This window comes from Balaenoptera acutorostrata, chromosome 20 (assembly GCF_949987535.1).
Source record: "Balaenoptera acutorostrata chromosome 20, mBalAcu1.1, whole genome shotgun sequence".
Lineage (NCBI taxonomy): Eukaryota > Metazoa > Chordata > Mammalia > Artiodactyla > Balaenopteridae > Balaenoptera > Balaenoptera acutorostrata.
In genome coordinates this window covers 47,832,253-47,851,429 of record NC_080083.1, presented here as the reverse complement: position 1 = coordinate 47,851,429, position 19,177 = coordinate 47,832,253, and the positions used below count along the sequence as shown (strand labels likewise).

The 19,177-nt window shown below is 45.5% G+C and overlaps 1 protein-coding gene across 1 annotated transcript in view; it reads right to left on the bottom strand.

The window, feature by feature from the left end:
* Positions 1 to 2,898: 2,898 nt before the first annotated feature.
* ITGB3 (integrin subunit beta 3) overlaps positions 2,899 to 19,177 on the bottom strand; it is a 51,119-nt gene continuing 34,840 nt past the window's right edge. Inside the window, exons 11-15 of the mRNA XM_007175805.2 lie at positions 15,464 to 15,686; positions 14,427 to 14,527; positions 12,228 to 12,347; positions 7,256 to 7,422; positions 2,899 to 5,771 (exon numbers count right to left, since the gene is read on the bottom strand). Coding sequence (XP_007175867.2) covers positions 5,706 to 5,771; positions 7,256 to 7,422; positions 12,228 to 12,347; positions 14,427 to 14,527; positions 15,464 to 15,686 — 677 coding nt within the window. The 3' untranslated portion in view covers positions 2,899 to 5,705. The remainder of the gene's footprint in view (positions 5,772 to 7,255; positions 7,423 to 12,227; positions 12,348 to 14,426; positions 14,528 to 15,463; positions 15,687 to 19,177) is intronic.

Below are 19,177 nucleotides of genomic sequence, written 5' to 3'. Positions count from 1 at the left end.
AAAGTTCTTCTTTTCAAGAAGTGGCGTCTAGTTCCCTCCCCTTGAATGTGGGCTAGATTTAGTGAGCTATTTATAGTAAAGAGTATGGCAGAGTGATGATGTGACACTTAAAAAAACTAAGTAATAAAAGACATTGCAGCTTTCTCCTTGCTCTCTCTTGGATTACTCACTTGTGGAAAAGCCAGATGACATGCCACGTGAACACTCAAGCAGTCCTATGGAAATGTCCTATTGTCAATAGCCAGCATGGAACTGATGCCTCCTGCCAACAGCCATGTGAATAAACCATCCTGGGAGAGGATCCTCCAGCTCCTTTGAGCCTTCCATTGACTGCAGCTCTGGCCAACAGCTTGACTACAACCTCTTGAGAGACTCTGAGACAGAACCACCCAGCTAAGCCATTCCTGAATTCCTGAACACAGAAACTGCAAGATAGTGTTTGTTGTTTTAAGCTGCTAAAATTGTGTGGTAATTTGTCATACACCAGTAATCCCCTAGGTCACATCTTGATCCATGATGTCTGCTTACAGTCTAGCCATCATCTCTACATTCCAGCCTGCAGGAAGAAGGAAGGGGAGAAGAAAGTCATGCTCCCTCCCTTAAGTGGCACTTACTGGAAGTTGTGTGCACCTCTTTCATTAACATCTGTCAATAGACGGCCATCACACACCTAGCTTCAAGAGAGTCTAGGAAACAGTATTTATTCTGAGCAGCCATATGGCCAGCTAAAAACTAGGAGTTCTAATACTATGTGAGAAGGTGAAAACAGATACTGGAGCACAATTAGCCATCTCTGTCACAGTGGGTGATCAGAAGGGTAAGGAAAAGTAAAGTCTGGCATACATCCATCAACATTTTTCCTTTTTCTTAACAAAATATTTCCATCGGCCATCACATGATATTTATACAGGCATCACTCTGACCTCTCCAAAGAATCATGCCTATTGTGCTTGAGTCACACAAAAAACTAATATATTAGGTAAAACACAATGAATTGTGAAACTTTTTCCTTTCAAAGATATTTTCAGGGACACTGTTAAAGAATAATTTACAATGGAGGTTTTGCCTGAAGTCTCTTAAATTTCCTAAATTTTGCTTTCTAGATACTTACATTCTGTGTGCATTCTTTGGTGTACTGTCAGAAAATACACAGCTAATGAAAAATATTTCCTCTATGCAAGAGGTTGGAGAGACATCACTATGACATTAGCAGCTGCAAGGAACATGGTCATGTTCCTGATCTATACTTTTCCTTTCACACACAATCTATTCTTGGATACCCACAGTAAGTGGATTTTAAAAATTTTATTTAACAGTATGGTTAACCCCGATCAAAAGGTTTAAAACTGCCTCCTTGTGTGCTTTAATCAAACTAAAACAAATTAGGAAAATGTATTTCCAGAATATATTATATTACAAAACCAAATAGAAATTATTTTTCAACAAGTATTAAATAGCTTATCTGCAAAGCATATATTATTGTTTCCTTACATCATTGTGAAAAATGAGGGCATTGTAATTCCAAGAGAATCCGCTTATAATTGGTCCCAGTGGTCATTAGATGTCTATTATAATAGAATTCAAACTACAGAGGTCAAGAGTTAAAGGATTACACATATACTTGACATATTGCTTTCCATTTCTTTTTCACATAAAGTCCTCCATTTTCATCCATTTAGTCATCAGTTACCATGACGTAAATAAAACACTGAATCTTACAAAATTTCACCATATAAGGACTCAGTCTAGGTTCACATAATCTTTTTATGATGTCATGTACTGTATTGTGTTTTTAAAAATGTACATTATGTAAGGAATGTAAGACTCAAAGGCAAAGATAATAGATGTTCTATAAAGTACTTCAATGCCACACTGTCAGTGCTTAATAAATTTTAAATAGCAAAAAGTGAAGTTACAAATTCAGGCAAAGATAATAAATGTTCTATAAAGTACTTCAATGCCACACTGTCAGTGCTTAATAAATTTTAAATAGCAAAAAGTGAAGTTACAAATTCTAAAGTCTTATTCTGGCATCCTATTGGATGATACTGTTAATAATTAAGATTTTGATCCTATCTCCTGTGAATTAATGCAGTAAGAGTATTTTCTTGCTTCAGCTTGGTACACGCAAAAGGTTTTCTTCTATGCCGGCCAAGTATCCTGTTAGCGGTTTTTTCCCCCTGTGATTCTGATCTATTACTTCTTTTAGTTTTTCATGGGAATTTGTGGCTGTGAGTGAACCCAACAAGCCTGTGATTACTTAACTTGGAAAATGGATTGACAGTAGACTTTCATTTTGTGTGGGTAGATATTTGGTTTTCTTAATCTATCAGCCAAGGTATGTTAATCTTTTAGTAACTGAGCTGACTTATTGTAAATTTCTTTCTAAGCCAGAAAGGATAGGTATGTGATTCCTTAAATCAGTGGTTCTCAAACTTGAGCATGCAAAAAAATCACCACGGGGACTTAGATCATCTGGTCCTAGGGCCGACACTTTGAAACCCACTGCCTTAAATAAAAGTTGGGCATTTAAATGGTCCTGTAAGTAATTTGCCATTAAGCCTTTATTTTACTAATTTATGCTTCCTGCAAACAAAACCTAGACTAAATTGACAGTCTGGTCTGTTGAGATTATACAAGTTCCTAAAAAATCTCCAATTAAAAAAAAAAACAAAAACTCTGACTCTCATAACAGTAAAAATGTACTCATTTTGTTACTAAAGTCTAAAGAAAAGCTCTAGGTTCCAAAACTAACTTCAGTTCCTGGAATCGTCATCATTCTGTTACATTTGGAAGCACGCTTGTTCTAAAATAATCATTTGTAAGGCAATGACACTTACTCTTATTCACCCAAAGGAAACAGAAATAACAACACAGGAAGCACTGGGCAGCCTTAAGCCAATTCTTTTTGGAAAGCACATTTAATTCACCGTTGCACAACTCAAACAGAGGAGGTGGTTAGGAAGTCAGGAAGTCACGTAGGTAATTTCAACCAGGAATATTTAACAAAGAGAAGTATCTTGAAATCATGGATGGTCTAGAAATATCTGAGAGGTAAAGAACTGACTTCTTATGTGACAACTTGTCAGGAATGTTCAAAATTTCCCATTATTGTCCACAGACCCTGAGATTGAACATAAAATATCTCCAAAAGAACTAGGCACAAATAACTTCTTCGGGCTGTTTTGTCTGAGGCTAAAATACTATTTTGATGTTGACCCTACACAATGCCAAAACTGACTGCTGTTTGCTATCTCGGGAACACAGCTACAGCTTCTCCCCACATACAAACAGTACTGATCTTCAAAGACTACGAGCCTCATTCCAGAAGCTCAGACAAGATTCTTACTGTTTTTTTCATCCTTTGAATACATGTTCCTCCTCCTTTGATACAGTTTCTTCATATAAACCATTTTATCTAAAGAAAGTGACCAACTGTTACTCCAGTGGAGTCTTTTCTCAGTAGCCAAAGGTTATAGTTAGATTCTAAACTTCTTGGATTCATGATCATCCCTCCCCATTTATCCCTCTACAACATTACCATCCTCAACAGGAAGGTGTAATCCATGAGTGAGGCAGGGCTCGGTCATCTGTCCTGTTCCTAATCCCAAGGCTTATTCTCAATGTTAACACATGGATACAGAAGACACATTTCAGCTAGTTCTTATGGAGTCCTCTTCCCCAATTCGTGGATGAAACCATGTGCAAAGTGAACAAAGAAATAATAACTAAGTGGAGCTTAAGTGCTACATCAGAAGATGTAACTACCAACAAAAGTTGGAAAAGGGGTTCTGTGAGACGATAGAATGAAGCTTTTTCATTGAGAAAGGTGATATGGGATGACATCTGGTCTTACCAGAGCCAGGTCTCCCAACTGAAAAAACAAACAGTATCAACATCCCACAGAATCCTGACTGCATGTTTGATGCCACAGTAAGTCCCAGCATCATAGACCGTTGATACTGAAAGAGACCTCCTAGACTGGCTGGTCCAAACCCATCATTTTTCAAACTAGAAAACTGAGCCCCAGGGAAAAGAAAGTTAACTTGCTTTAATTAAGGTTAAGGTTCCTTAGCTGCAACACTGAGGCCAGGACTTAGATTCTCTGACCATCAGACCACTGTTTTTAGGCCCTTCCCTTTTTCTTGGGGAGTGGTGGTGGTGGTTAACGTTGAACGAATGTAAACACCAATGGAGTTTTTCTGCTTTTGCTAGAAAAAAAGAACAGCCCCTTTACCTCCTCCTGCTTGGGAAAGGTCCAGCATGTCCATGTGTCCATCCCCACAGGCTTCAGGGATGAGAGAGCCCTTACAGACCCAGCAACTGGGCAGCAACTTGCTATGAATGATGCCAAGTGGGAGTGTCTGCATCCAGCCCAAGTCTGTGTGGCTTTTCACCCTTTTCTTCTTCATCATCAAATCACAAATATAATGCAAGTGTGTTTATATTTATGCTCCTTTAGATTAAACAAGCCTCATCATGGTTTCAGGTGCCCCAATGAGAAAAATAAAACAAAATTGCACTTGTGGCCTCTCAGATTAAAGACTGAGTTAAAATGAGGTTGCCCGGCCCATAGGAGAATGGGCCACACATGCTGATACGACTGGCTCATCATTCCACCCTGGCACTTATGCCCAGCAGACTCAAAGACCCATGGGAATGACTCCTTCACAAGACACCCAAGAGGTAGATAAATGCAATCAGCCCCATGGGTGGATGTAGCACACAGAAGCACAGGGTTGGGTGTGTGGAGGTGCCTTGGACACGAGACAGAAGGCCTGAAGGGTGAGGCCAGACCTCTGGCTCTAACCATAGCACTCTCCCTGGAAGGAAAAGCTTCTGGTCATGAGAGAAATTCCCAGTATGTAGCAAATGTCTATAGTAGTGAGAGGGTGGAATAGGAGGTAAAGAGGTGTTGCTGGTCTAAGGGTGACACACTTTTTCTACACGAATCACTAGGGTAGAGCTGTCAATGAGGCAAATCTGAAGGGTTATGATTATGAACTGGGGAACTCGGGCACCTTAACCCCAGGCCATGCATGACCCGTGGGTGACCCTGCCATCCTCACTCCCAACAGACTGAAGAATAGGTAGCAAGGACTTCCTTTAGGAGAGAACCATGCTGGATTGAGGTGATGGCCAAGACAGGCAGCTCTGATGGTTCAGCTCTCCCCGGATTTCTCCTTCTGCCTGAGGGAAGGGAGAGGAGCTAGGGGCATGGATGACACAGCAAGGCTGCAAAGCCTGGAAGTTCCTACCAGAGCTGCTGAGAGTCAGGCCCAGGAACCATAAACACAGGGTAAACCAAGGTCCCTTCCTCTGAAATGAGAAGCCTTGGCCCTGCCCTCCTCTTTAAGAGAATGGCCTGAGAAGGAAAGCTGGCTTCCCGCTGAGGTAATGAAGAATACCTGCTCAGGTACGTAGGTCACCCTCAGGTTAAGCAGGAAGACTCCCTGAAGGAGGCGTTCTGAGGACAAAGGCTGAGGAGCTCTGCTTATCTGGGACACATCACAAGTTTTAAGTTACACACTCTCCCACACGCAGCACACTCACACGCACACACACACAGAGACCCACATTCTTCCAACCCACCCCACTCCAAGCCCCCAATTCCGCCCCACAGGTATTGCCCCTGTAAACACGACAGCAGAGACACCCACAATCCTGGGACAGTCTGATAGTGATCTGAGGATGACTGCTTGTCATTAAGTGCCCCGATAGGTGATGTTGGTGAAGGTGGACGTGGCCTCTTTATACAGTGGGTTGTTGGCCTGCGGAGAGAACAGACAAATGTCTTACAGCGAATTCCTCAATTCTTCCCTACCCTCAGGGTTTACATGTCATCTGAGATGTTTACCCAAGACACTCTTCTCTGGGATACACCATCGATGGACAGCTTGACGCTCATAGTACTCACACATTTGCTCTTAAGGAGGGAATGGATAGGAAATAAGAGGAGAGAGAAAGTGGAATGCTATCCTGCCACCATGCCTAAGGGGTTAAATTCAGCCCATCACTTTTGGTGAAACCAAAACACTTCAAGATAGCTTTTAGCCAGTATTTCCTATTTCCTCCCTCCCTGTGAACTCTCTCTTTTGCCCTTCTCCCCTTTTTTCTTTGTTGTGACTCTGTGGGCAGAGAAGAGAAATGTAGCAGGTGGTGGTTGGAACATATAGGACCACATTTGCTCAAATAATTCTTAATCTGTTTTCATCTCATCCCTCAAGCACTACCCACAAACTGTCATGTTATCAGGAGAAAGGTCCTCACAATAATTTGGTTTCCCAAATTATTTTCTAACAAAATGTGACAAATCCCATTAGGTCTAGTAGTCCTTAGTGGTAGCCTCAAGAAACAGAGCACATTCTCATGTGCCTCAGAGAGTCAGGATTTCTACATCATCTGAACAGAAACATCTCGGTTTCTTGGGACCCTTGAGTACAATGGCCTGAGGTCACCATCAAATGGGAACAAACTTTCAGCCTAACCTCAGATATTCAGGGAGTCAGTCATTTGGAAGGTCCGGAAAAAAGTTAAAATGTGGAACATGAGCCAAAGGAGAACAGAGTAAACTTAAGTATATAGAAGGTTCTCAATAAATGCTTGTTTGATTAGATTCAATCAGGATAAACTTCAGGGAGCATACTTTTAAGAGGCTGACCCAAAATAATTCCTATCATAACCTAACTCCCTCCCACAATCAGGGAAGCTGCTTAACTTCTCTATACTCAGTTTCTTTGTCTATAAAATGGGAATAATAATGTCACCTACCACACAGGGCTGTTACAGAGATGAAATAAATTAATACATAAAAAGCAATTAGAACAGTTCCTGGTACATGGTAAATCCTCAGTAAATGTTAGTTATTATTATCTGTCTCTGTTTGTGTTTAATGCTTTCATCAGTATATAATGTATTACTATATGTCCTCAGTGTAGGATTCTCAAGTTTGTTCTGTCTCCCTCACTCAGAGAATAAGTTTCCTTTTCATCACTTCGCAGTGTCCAGAGCAGAGCTGAGCCCTATCTGTGCTCAGTTGGTACTCACTGATGCGGCAGAGAGAGAATCAGGTGGTTTCCAAGAAGCATAAGGACAACAGGACAGTTAGACCATCTCTCAATTTCCAGAACAGAGGTTAACTGGGAAACTACGGTGCTGGCTGAAGCTGGCCACCCTAAATAAGCATCTGCTGCTTCCTCTTGAGACTCCTGAACCAGCGACTCAAGAAAATGCCCAGCTCAGCCCAGCCTCTTACTGTGTCCCATTTGGCTCTGGCTCTCTCTTCCTCAAATTTAGCAAACTCCTTCCGGTCATGGATGGTGATGAGGAGCTTCCAGATGAGCAGAGTAGCAAGGCCGATGAGCAGAATGGCCCCCATCACTGAAAGCAGGACCACCAGGATGTCAGGGCCCTTGGGACACTCTGTCAGGAGAGAGCACAGAGCAGGGTGGTTGGCAATGGAACAGGAATCATTCGAATTGGCTATAAATAAGATCTTCTTGACAAAGTAATGAAGTATTGGGTTGGCCAAAAAGTTCGTTTGGGTTCTTCCGGCCGATGTTATGAAAAACCCGAATGAACTTTTTGGCCAACTCACGCTAGAAAGTTATCTAAAGGGAACAGGACTTATAAAATAAGCCAATTAATTTTTTAAAGGAGGGGGTTACAAGCTTTAGAGCAGCAATAATCTGTCCTGATTGTTTTAAATCAGAAGTTGTTAGTTGGTCACCCACAGGTGGAATCTAGCCTACTCTGTGTGAGTTCACACAATTGGTTTTTGTTTTTTAATTTTTTTAAATAAATTTATTTATATTTGGCTGCGTGGGGTCTTTGTTGCTGTGCGCGGGCTTTCTCCAGTTGCGCAAGCGGGGGCTACTCTTCTTTGTGGCGCGCGGACTTCTCATTGCGGTGGCTTCTCGTTGTGGAGCACAGGCTCTAGGCGCGCGGGCTCAGTAGTTGTGGCGCACGGACTTAGCTGTTCCGCGGCATGTGGGATCTTCCCGGACCAGGTCTCAAACCCGTGTCCCCTGCATTGGCAGGCGGATTCTTAACCACTGCACCACCAGGGAAGACCCACACAATTGTTTATTAAAAATTTGATTTTGTGGGCAACATTGAATAATCAGGAGATTCTCCCCTTAGAACTTCAGATTCTTCTTCTCTTTAAAAAAAAAAAAGTCAAAAGACCTAGAAACACTGAACCTATATTTTTATAGGGTTGTAAATGGCTAGGGCTGAGGAGCAGCTGCCCCTTTTAGATGGGACATGTTTTTTAGTTTGCCAGACTCCTCACTACTCTCTCTTTTCTCCACTAAACAGAGGCAAAGTGTGACTTGTCATTGAGTTTGTGCCACTGTGGGCTCTGGAGCCAGACTGCCTGGGTGTGAATCCTGGCTTTCCACTTACTCTGCTATATGACCTTTGATAAATTATTTAACCTTTCTGGGTGTCTGTTTCCCATTTCTCCATCTCTAACAGTAATAGCCCCGACTTCAAAAATTTATTATGAGGAATAATTAAGTTAAATGTATTGAAAGAACTCAGAACAGTGCCTGGCAGAGTCAGTGCTCAATAAATATCAGCTACCATTATTACTGGTGTCCCTGTTTTCCCTAATTTACTTACCCAGCTCCTGTAGGCATTTGAGTTAGTTGCCCTAGTTCAGATATTTAACAGCCCCGAGGGCTGGGAACCAATGACCATTTTAGCATACTTTGAGACTAGGAGGTCTGCCAGCCAAGACAATATTTTGGGTTTCTTCCCAAAATATTTAGTCATCCAAAATCCTAACCCTATTGAGAACCGACTTCCTGTTCAATCCCAGTCAACAACCAACATAAACAGAGGCACGTCACCCCTCTGAGGGCCAAGACGAGCTTGCTCCGAACAGCTCTGCTTCCCATCAACCACAGACGTCTGTTGAGTGACCTCACTCCGGTAACTTCCCAGGTGTTATGTAATTAGGTGTTTGTATATGTGAGTATTGATGGGCCTGGACAGGAGTCACACCTACTTTCCACACTGTCTCCCACCTTCTTCTCTAAACATATACACCATGCTCACCACACACTACCCAAAAACAGCCACCACCAGAATCCAAGCTGGCTATTTCCCATCCCACCAAATTACAACCTGTCTATAATTAAAGAAATGTCTGGAGAGAGGCTGTGAGGTTCCAGTGTCCGAGGTCCTAGGAGTGAAGGGCCCCCGTTCTTCTGGGAAAAGCAGTTACGAATTCTCTGGAAGACTGAGGTAGGGCTGCCCCTCAAACCTCAAAGTGGAATCTCTTCAATTTTACATGTCAGTACAGGCAGGACAGGTAGAATGCCAGATCTTCAGGGGAAAAATTAAATCTCTTAACTGTCTGTCGTGAAAGGGGTGGATGGCAGGCTTCCTGGAAGCAGACACAAGATCAGGTAGTCTCTGGAGGGCCCTCCCAGCCACAATGATGACGACCCACGGCGGGTGATGACCCAAGGTCAGGGAAGACAGGGTAGGGTTAGCAGACTTGACAAACAAAAGTACAGGAAGTCCAGTTAAATTTGAATTTCAGATAAATAACAAATAACTTTTTAAGTATGTACCACATATTGCATGGGACATATTGTATTTTATCAGGCAGCACTATCTGGAAGTGATGAGGGCTCAGCTCAGGGGAGCTCATCCCCTGAGGGCTGAACACCACTTGGCCAATGCCAAACTCTGGTGGTGCCCTCTTCACTGCCCTGCAGTGGCTCAGCCCTTCAAAAAGGACATCTGCAAGGGCATGAGTCAGGGAAGAGAATGAGAATAATCTCCTCCTACACTCAGGGCCCCAGACGCTACCTTCTACTAAAAGCCAGAGACCCTGAAAATGATTGGAGGTTGGGGTGAGAGGAGAGGCAGAACTTGGAATTCCAGGATGGCAAGGTAGGAAACGTAGGTCTAGGGTCCCATCTCCTAATGTGGAGGAAGGGGTCTACTGGCAGTAAGCCTAAAAAGTTACCCTCCGCTCTGTTAACTAGTTACGTGTTACCATCCCAGTTGTCATCTTCGTTCCCCACAACTCCAGGCAGTAGATTCCAGTCTCAGAATACCAGGTCAAATGATTTTGGTAAGTGATACAGCAGGAGCACCAGCCGGATTGTTATAACAAAGAGATGAAGTAATGTTAAACCCCAAAGCAAGAACACACTGTCCTTCTGTAATGAGAAGGGACAATGGTACAGATCAGGAGGTTGTGGAAAAATCCATTTAATGTGTTAACACAGGTGGATGGGAAAGTGTGAGGAAGTCATGGCCAAACTAACCTACATCTGCTCCCCCAGAGAGATATACCCAGACTCTTCCCTCTCCACTTCCCCACGCCAGCCTTCCCTGAGTCACAAAATAAAACTAAGGTGATGCCCTTTCCTTACCTTCCTTCTCCCTTATAAAGGATGAGAGTTCTGGAAAGGCTGATGAACAATACCACAAATGGGGACCCCACGCTTAACTCTACCCACGGGGACAGCAACACCCTGGGTGACATAGATGTAGCCCTCTTCCCACCTTCAACCCCTCCCTTTTTTAAGCAGCTAAAATTCTCCCAACAGACATTAAGATGTATATAAGTCTGTCTGTCTCCTAGGAATAATCAGTCCTATTAATTCATTCAAAAACTGTGTATTAAGTATCTTCTCTGTAAATGACTGAGCCAAGTATGGGGATATAACAATAGATAAGACCGACACCATTCCTGTGTTCATGGAACTTATGACCAGCTGAGGGAGACTGGTGATTAAAGAAGCAATTTGATAGTGTGATGAAGGGCCATCTAAAGGGAAGCACAGCTGCTGTGAGAATCAAACAGGTCACCAAATCCAGTCATTGGAATGGAGGCTGGAGGAGGTCTGAGATGGCTCATCAGGGGACGTGATATATCTAAAGCAGAGGCATTCAAACACTGGGGAATTTATCACAATTACCAGGAGCATTAACAAAGAACACAGAGGCATAGGCTTGTGGAAGTAAGACAGGGCTCAGGACTCTGGATTTTTTAACAAGGGAACATACAAAAGTTTGAGAACCACTGCCCTAAAGCAGGGGCCAGCAAACGACAGCCAGTAAGCCAAATGCAGCTGGCCACCTATTTTTGTAAACGCAGCCAGACCCCTTCATCTGCATATAGTCTCTGGCTGCTTTCCTGCTACTGTGTCAGAGTTGAGTAGTCACAGCAGAGACCATCTGGCCCACAAAGCCTAAAATATTTAATATCTGGCCCTTTACAGAAAAAGTTTGCTAGCCACTGGTCTAAAGAATGATTTGAAGAAATTCCTACGGCTGTAAAGAATGTCCAGTGACCAACTGATTTACCCTCTGCCTTCAGAAATTGTTTCTTCACTCCCGAAAGTTCTTGCCCACCCCTCCCATCCCCAACGGCCGTCATACTGTAGCCTTTATCCCTCTGCAGTGTCATTACCGATTTACATGCCTCTCTCCCCTGTGGTCTGTGAGTACCACATCCGCCTTATTTACTGTTATATCCCCAGCACCTAGCCCACTGCCTGATATATAATAAGTACTCAAAAATATTGTCAAATGATTCATCACTTAGTCCGTTGTTTAAGGGAAAGAAAGGAGATGAAGGAAATAAGGGGAAGCAAGCAAATCTACCATGCTGGATGGTGACAAAGCTGTGGTGGGTCTGTGTATGACGGGATGAGCTCTCCTGCTTCCAGAGGGTCTTGAGAACAAGAGGTAACTTTTCAGCGTTCAAGGCAGCCTTGGGCTGGTGCCTCAAACCCTTAACCACATCTTGTGGTGAAGCTGGCAAGGGCAGCTTGCCCTCAAACCTCAGGCCTTCCTCTGAAGCAGCAAGCAGGTTGCTCTCGGCAACCATTTAACTTTTAGAAGAGCAGATGCCTTGTGCTGGAAAGTGCTAGAATTGAAATTCCTTACTTCTTAACATTATCACCTCAAAAAACACCACGCTATATATACTCTGTTCCTTGATGAGCTCCATACCTCCCTTCTTCCTCTCCTTACCCACCTTCTTATTTTTCTATCTCCTAAATTAGCAAGTCATTTCTTGCTAATATTTGTATTTATATACCCCCACACCCAGATAACAGGCCCTGACTTATCACTTGTAAGGTCAGGTTTAATCTGGCTGCTCTGTTTAAGAGGAGTGATGGGTGGAAATAACTGCCTGATATTGGTCTCCCTCTCCCTGTGGGGCAGGGTCGGGACCCTCAGGGTTCACTCACCGGGCTCTTCTACCACATACAGGATGGACTTCCCACTGGAGTCTTCATAGTACTGGAATCTGACGACACAGTCCTCTTCATTCTTGTAGGTACAATTCACAGCATCCTTTCCAGTGTCCTCTGGGGGAGGCGGAAAGATGGGAGAATGAAAAACAAGTCAATTCCGGAAAGATGGAGCCAACTCCAAAGCCAGTCATGGGACGTCTGGGAAAGCACGTGACAGGAAACCGTATGCCTGACATTAGGCAAGATGCCTAGATTTGACAGGGCTGTGGTGCCTGGCAATTGCCTCTAGATGACCCTCGCTGATGCACTTTGTCCCTCACAGGCCCTTTTTGGTTCTTATTCTTTCCTCTGGAAGGGACATGACATAAAAGTATTACATAAGCTGATTCAAAACCTGGCTCTATCACCTACCAGCTATGTGATCTTGGCTAAGTTACTTGACCTCATCGAATCTCTCTCTTCTTCTAATCGAAGAAAAGATACCCTCACTCACAGGGATGGTTGAGAATCAAACAGCATGAAGTAAACTACCTAACACACAGTGGGCTTTCCCTTCCCCCTCTTTCCTTTCTCTGCTTGCTCAATGAGTCTCAATAGTTTGTTTACTCAGCTCTTATATTTCTTCTATTTCTGCTTCCAATCCAGTGTTCCTCTCCAGAGACATCTCCTCTTCTCTGACTCCCATCAGGTTTTGTTGGCTTCATCCCTTCTAATTCTAAAACCTGTTATTCTGACTGTGAAACTATGGCTTACCCTCCACCAGCTGCACTATGCCCTACAAGATTAAGCAAATGTACCAAGGTCACACAGCAAATAAGTGATGGAGTAGGACTAGGACATGAGTCTCAAAGCACATCCTATGGACTTTAACTCAATATGCCTTCAGTAAACCAGTAGTATTATAGGACAGTGGAAAGAGTAAGGGTTTCAGGATTTAGTTCTGATCTTAACTCACCACTAATTTGCTTGGGCAAGTTACTTAACTTTCTTGAGATTCAATTTCCTTATCCTCAAAATGAAGATAACAATAGTACTAAGTTCGACTTTACTAGGTTGTTGGGAGAAGAATAAGATAATGTGCATGAAAAGATACTTTTACAATTTGTATGAGTTATAAAATTCCATACAAAGAAGCATTTATTTTTATGGTTATCATGGTGGGGGGCTGGGGTACTTACCGACTAACTTGGAATACCCATCTGGTCTAGATGATAAAAATATCTGCTATCTCAGCAGCCTGTTCCATCTAAGCTAATCATAGGAAGCCTGGTCTCCTCCAGAGGAAAAACTGTCTCTTCAAACTCAATCCCCAAATCACTACCCTCACTCCAGCCCCACTTTTGATATTAGCCAAAGGGTCCAGAGATCTAACTCTTTCCCATAACACCCCACCCAGAAGCTGGCTGGCTAGCTGTGTCTTACTGTGGCTCTCACTGAAAATGCGTTTCCTGCCTTCATGGGAGATCACCATCTCCAGAGAGATTGCCATCTCTTGGCACCACCCAATGCCTAGCTGGCCCAGATAACCACGTCAGGTATGTGACAGCAGCAAAGATCATCTCCTTTTAAGTCAAGATGAAATACAAACCAGAATAATTGCAGGCAAGAGTTTTGCTCTCCATCATGTTTCTATCTGTCTTACTCCAGGAGGGGCTCTGGAGAGCCAAAAGGGCTTCAGGCTAATGATTCTGGCTACAAATCCATAAGGGCGAAGGTTTCCCTCTAAACCAGCAAAGCTGTATGCCTGGGCATTGCCTAACACTCTTAGTTAGATAAACTTAGTAAATGATTACTAGCCTACTAAGCTAAGATTATCATGGGCAACCACTTCCTCACTCTGTGCCTCAGTTTCTTCATCTGTAAAATGGGGTACATTATCTTCCTTTCCTTGGGGTGGTAAAGTTAGGGTTGCCTGATTTATACATACTTTAAAGGTTATTTGCAGGATTTTGCTGAGCCCGTGGGCTCTGGGAAGCAGAAGGGGAAGGGACTGCTGAACAGATTAGTAAAGATGCAGGAGGACTCTCAAGAAAGCCAGCTTTTAAGTGCCTACTGTACATCAGGCCTGCACAACATGCCTTTGAGGTAGGAATTACTCTTCCATTTTACAGATAAGACTTGGATAGGTTATGGGATTAAATCGGAAAAATTTAGAACGTGGGTGTGTGCAACTGTATGACATGCCGAACTTACTAAGCTCCTTCACAGGCTCAATCTCATCACGACAGTAACGGCTGCAGGTATTCTCCTCGTATAGGGCTCCTCGGTTAAACTTCTTACACTCCACACACTCTCTAAAGGAGAGAGGACATAGGGATGAAGGCAGGGAAGGAACAAACCTAAATGTGTTTCAGTCTGGCTCTGCCTGCCATACACCAGGAAAACTGTTCCACCCCAGAAAACAAACACAAACAAAAACATCTGTAAGACAATCCTGGGGTCCCAGATAGTCACGTCTGGAGTTTGGGGTGGGAGTGCCCTCCTCACCTATAGGTAAGGCCAGGTAGGCAGAGGCCCCCGGTAACTTCATTAAACTTCTTTATGTCCCATCCAAGACTGTGACAGGAGGGCGAAACCTACGCCACTTCTGGGAGCCTTAAAGTCAGAAATGGTCTCATAATTTGGGGGCCCGGTGCAAAATGAAAATGTCAGGTTCCTCATTCAAAACTTAGTAGGAATTTCAAAACAGTGACAGCAGAACATTAAACGAAGTGTAGAGCCCTTTCAAGCACGGGGTTCTGTACAAATGTGCAGGTTGCACGCCCATGAATCCAGCTCTGCTTAAAATAGTAAGAGAAACAGTGCCACAGGCCTGGGCTAGCAGGGACTTCCTCTGACACCCAGATGAGGGACATTTGCAGCGGTGAACTTCTCCTGTTTCACACAGTGTCCTCCGTAACCCCAGCCCCGCATCCCGCACAGAATCAGAACATCAGCACTGGAACATTCCCCAGGAGTCACCTGCTTTAGCCTTCCTCCCAACTCAGGGATTCAGGATCCAGCCTAAAAGAGAGGTTTCTCCAACAGCAGTCCAGCCGGTACGACTCTGTCCCCTTCACGCTTGGCTCTACCTCCAGTTTCCCCCCAAGTTTTCAATGGAAAAAGGAAAGCTAGTCATTTGCTGTGACAGTCTCCTCTCCCTAAAGCTTTGGTGAGTCAGAGAGAACCTGCATAGTCTGGGGGACCCCCGGACACTCAACTCTCTCCAACTCACTCCTCTGCCCACTCACTTCTTAAAGGTGCAGGCATCAGGGCAGGTGGGACACTTCTCACAGGTGTCCCCGTAGGAGCCCGGCTGGATGCAGACGCAGCTGCCGCATTCACACTTGCCCCGCCCGCTGCACAGCAGCCCATTGCTGGACATGCAGGTGTCCGTGCGTGTGGTACAGTTGCAGTAGTAGCCGGTCCAGTCAGAGTCACACAGGCAGTCCCCACAGCTGCACTGGCCATGGCCTGAAAACACACAGCCCAAGGGGACAGACCAGCCAGTGAGGCCCCACCCCAGGACAGCATCCTGGCTTTACCCCTCCTCACATTGCCACACTTTCACCCCCACGCTAAGCCGTTAATCATCTTCTACACTGTCCTCATAGCCTCATGCTTCTCTGCATGCTGCTCCCTCTGCCTAGATGCCCTTTCATCCTGTGACCACTACCAAACTCCTACTCACCCTTTAAAGCCCAACCCAAATGTTCCTTTCCCTCCGTAACTTTTCCTGACCTCCCCAGGCCAAATCAACTGTCTGCCCATGTGCTCTCCCAGCACTTATAAATACCTCTATTTCAACCCTGATGTTCAACCCATTTGCTTGCTTATCTGTTTCTCTTTCTGGATTGTGAGCTCCCTGATGGGGGAGCACATATCATATTCATTTTTCCAACAATAGTGATTAGCATAACATCTGGTACAGAGTAGGCATGCCATTAATATTTATTTATCCATCCATTCAACAAATATTTACTGAGCTCATACCACAACCTGAGCACTGGAGACTCAGCAGTGAACAAGACAGGCAAGGTACCTACTATCATGGAGCTTACATCCTAGTTAAATTCCTGGAAATTCACACAAACCTCCACCAACATGTGCTCTGGGTTGTATTATCATAGTATTGCAAAGAGCCGTCAGCCCTAGTAGGAAAGACCTATTCACTTTCATACATGAGTATAGGAACGGGACAGAGAGACTAGGGTGGGGGGTTGGACTGTTTAAATGTAGGCATTAACTCTCAACACTATATTCCCCTAATATTCATTTACCAAGGCTTTAAAACTTGGCTCCTAAACCCTGCAGAAAGGTGACTCATTCTGCAGGATTCTGAATCAGGAAGAAGTGGGTGAATAATAGAAATCTGATTGTTAATCACAGGAAAGGCAGGGAGCAAGGGAGAAGTAACCTGAATTGGTCTGAAAACCATGCCATTGTGTGAGCAGATGGGCTCCGAGATGGTGGAGGAGAGGGTGGTACACAGCCAAGCTCAAATAGCAACTAGCTGGCAGCCCTGTCCCCGGTGACCCCAGTGGGTCTGACAAATGTCTCTTGGCCACTATGGGTCCCTCTGGATGGGTATCACCCACTAAAGGATGAGTGATACCAGCATAATCCTCTAGGAACCACACTGGCATTCAAGACTCAGACACACCTTCACTGTGTGTGTGTCTGCTTCCCAAGAAGGAAGGGAAATACAACCTCATCTGCACCAGCTGCCAAGGACATCTAGAGTGTAGAGCTACCGGGCTGGCAGAAGGGTGGAGAAAGAAGAAAGACTGCATTCTGAGGTTGGGTTCCCTAGTAGTATAGCTTGTGGTGAGGATTCTTGTTCCAGTGACTTACTGGGGAAGCAGAAGGGAAGGAGGGAAGCAGGACAGGGCAGGAGGCAAAAGCTGGCAGGAATGCGGTCTCATCCGGAGACTCCCCTCAGCCTGATCCCACGGTGGGCTCAGGAGCATGAACGGCACCACAATAACCTTGAGGCAAAGGGACTGGCTTTGTGTAACCCCATCGTCCATCAGTCACTAGCCAAGCTCTGAGAGCAATCCAGCTCCTGTCAGCTGAATATAATTCTCCAGACAAGGGGCAGCTGTGAGGTATTATCAGTAGCTCTACCAGCAGCTGGGGGATGGGTGGGCCAGCCAGCAGAGTGGGACCCCACAGTGTCCACTACACCCAGCTTTTGGCCACACCTCCCGGATAGGGAAAAGACATCACAGGGCCTGGCAGCACTCAGAGGCCTCAGTCTCCTCTGAAATGCTTGTCCCATAGTGTTTCCTTTGTGAGGCTAAACAAAGCGATATTTGAGAAGACGTCTGCAGGCCAGACAGGGAGTGAGGTTGGGAGTGGAAGTGGCAGGCCAGTGCCAGCAGGCTGACTCCAAAAGGCCCCGGCAGGGTCAACCCTTAAAAGGAAGCCACAGAGTGGTAATGTCACAGGACTGGCACCCCTCCAGAAAAAGGGGTTCACAGGAAAGTCAGGGGAGGAGGGTGGGAAATGAAGAGAAAGTGTAAGAAAGAGGAGGGAGGTAGGGAAGAAGGCAGCAGGGGAGGGGTGGGGGAGGCAGGAGGAAAGGGAGGAGCAGGTGTTCCAGGTCAGAAGGAATGAAGTCACTCTCCCCGTATAGCTTGACCTTCTGGGCTGACGCCTCACTCCACCGCCCTCCTTTATCAGCCCAGCCCTTCCTCTGACTTCCCACCTCCTCCGTGAAGCCGCCCAGGCCTCCCCTGTCCACAGTGAGTCTCTCTCCGGAGGATTCCTGTAACACCCACGTCCAGGATCTGGGAGGTTCTGCCTCGTGCTGTGAATTCTCCTTAGGTAAGTTAATGGAGAGCAAGACCGTCTTATTCGTGCCTCTTTATCCCACAACACTGCGGCACACAGCACAGAACCTGGCTCACGCGGGCGCCTGATCAATCTATGTTCATGGATGTGGCAGGTGGAAGAGTCCCCTGAGGACGAGGATGCACGCCCTGACGTTTGAGGGGTGCTGATACCGTGCGACCACGAAGACCATGCCTCCGGTGGGGAGGAGAGGACAGGGACGGCCAGGGGCTGGAACAATGGCCGAGGCACAGTGCTCCCGCCTCCTGAGCCCCTGCTTGAGCAAAGGACAGACCAGGCCAGCAGCTCTGGGCAGGCACAATGGCGAGCTGGGCCATGAGCCTGGCCAGGTCAGGAATCATGCATGACCCCCGTTCACCCCTGTGGACCGAGTGCCTGGCCCAGAGCAGGTGCTCAAGGAGCAGGTGTTCCTGAGTACCTGTCAATGGAGAATGTGATGATGGCGCCACCGGGTCCAGACCTGAGGCCAGTGGGCACCCAACGTCCCGGCAGGAAGGGAGAGGGAGGCCTCTGAGAAGCCGCAGCGGCTGTCTGGGGTTCCCTCGTGTAATTGGCAGGAGCACACTGAGGACGGCTGTTCTGGCACTGCTGGGGGGCAGGAACCAGCGCTGCTGACCCCGGCAGCTTTGTTTTGTGGCTTCAGTGTGGCCGGCAGCCAAAGGAAACACGCTCTGGCCGGGGTCCCTCCCACATGCCTCATTCAGACCAGGGACAATCAGGCCACAGAGGAGCAGTGGACCTCCCTCCATCCCTGGTGCCCCCGTAGGCTATGTGTAGGCCTCTCCTAGGGTAACCCTCTTCCCCTCAACCCCAAACTTCTCCTCATGGGTCTCCCATGTCAAACTTAACCATTCCCTTTGGAAACTAGAATATGATGTAAATACTATTAAATATTAGAAGGAACTGAAATTTCTGCCTCACACCCTAATTCAGATTGATCTGTGTGTATGTGTGTGTGTGTGTGTGTGTGTGTGTGTGTGTGTCTGTGCGTATCTGATCTCTCTTTCCCATATCTCTCTGATATCATTTTTCTCCAATCTCTCTCTCAAATTTTGTTGGCATGATTAAAGGAAACAACTGTATAGCACAGAGAGCTCTACCTAATGCAC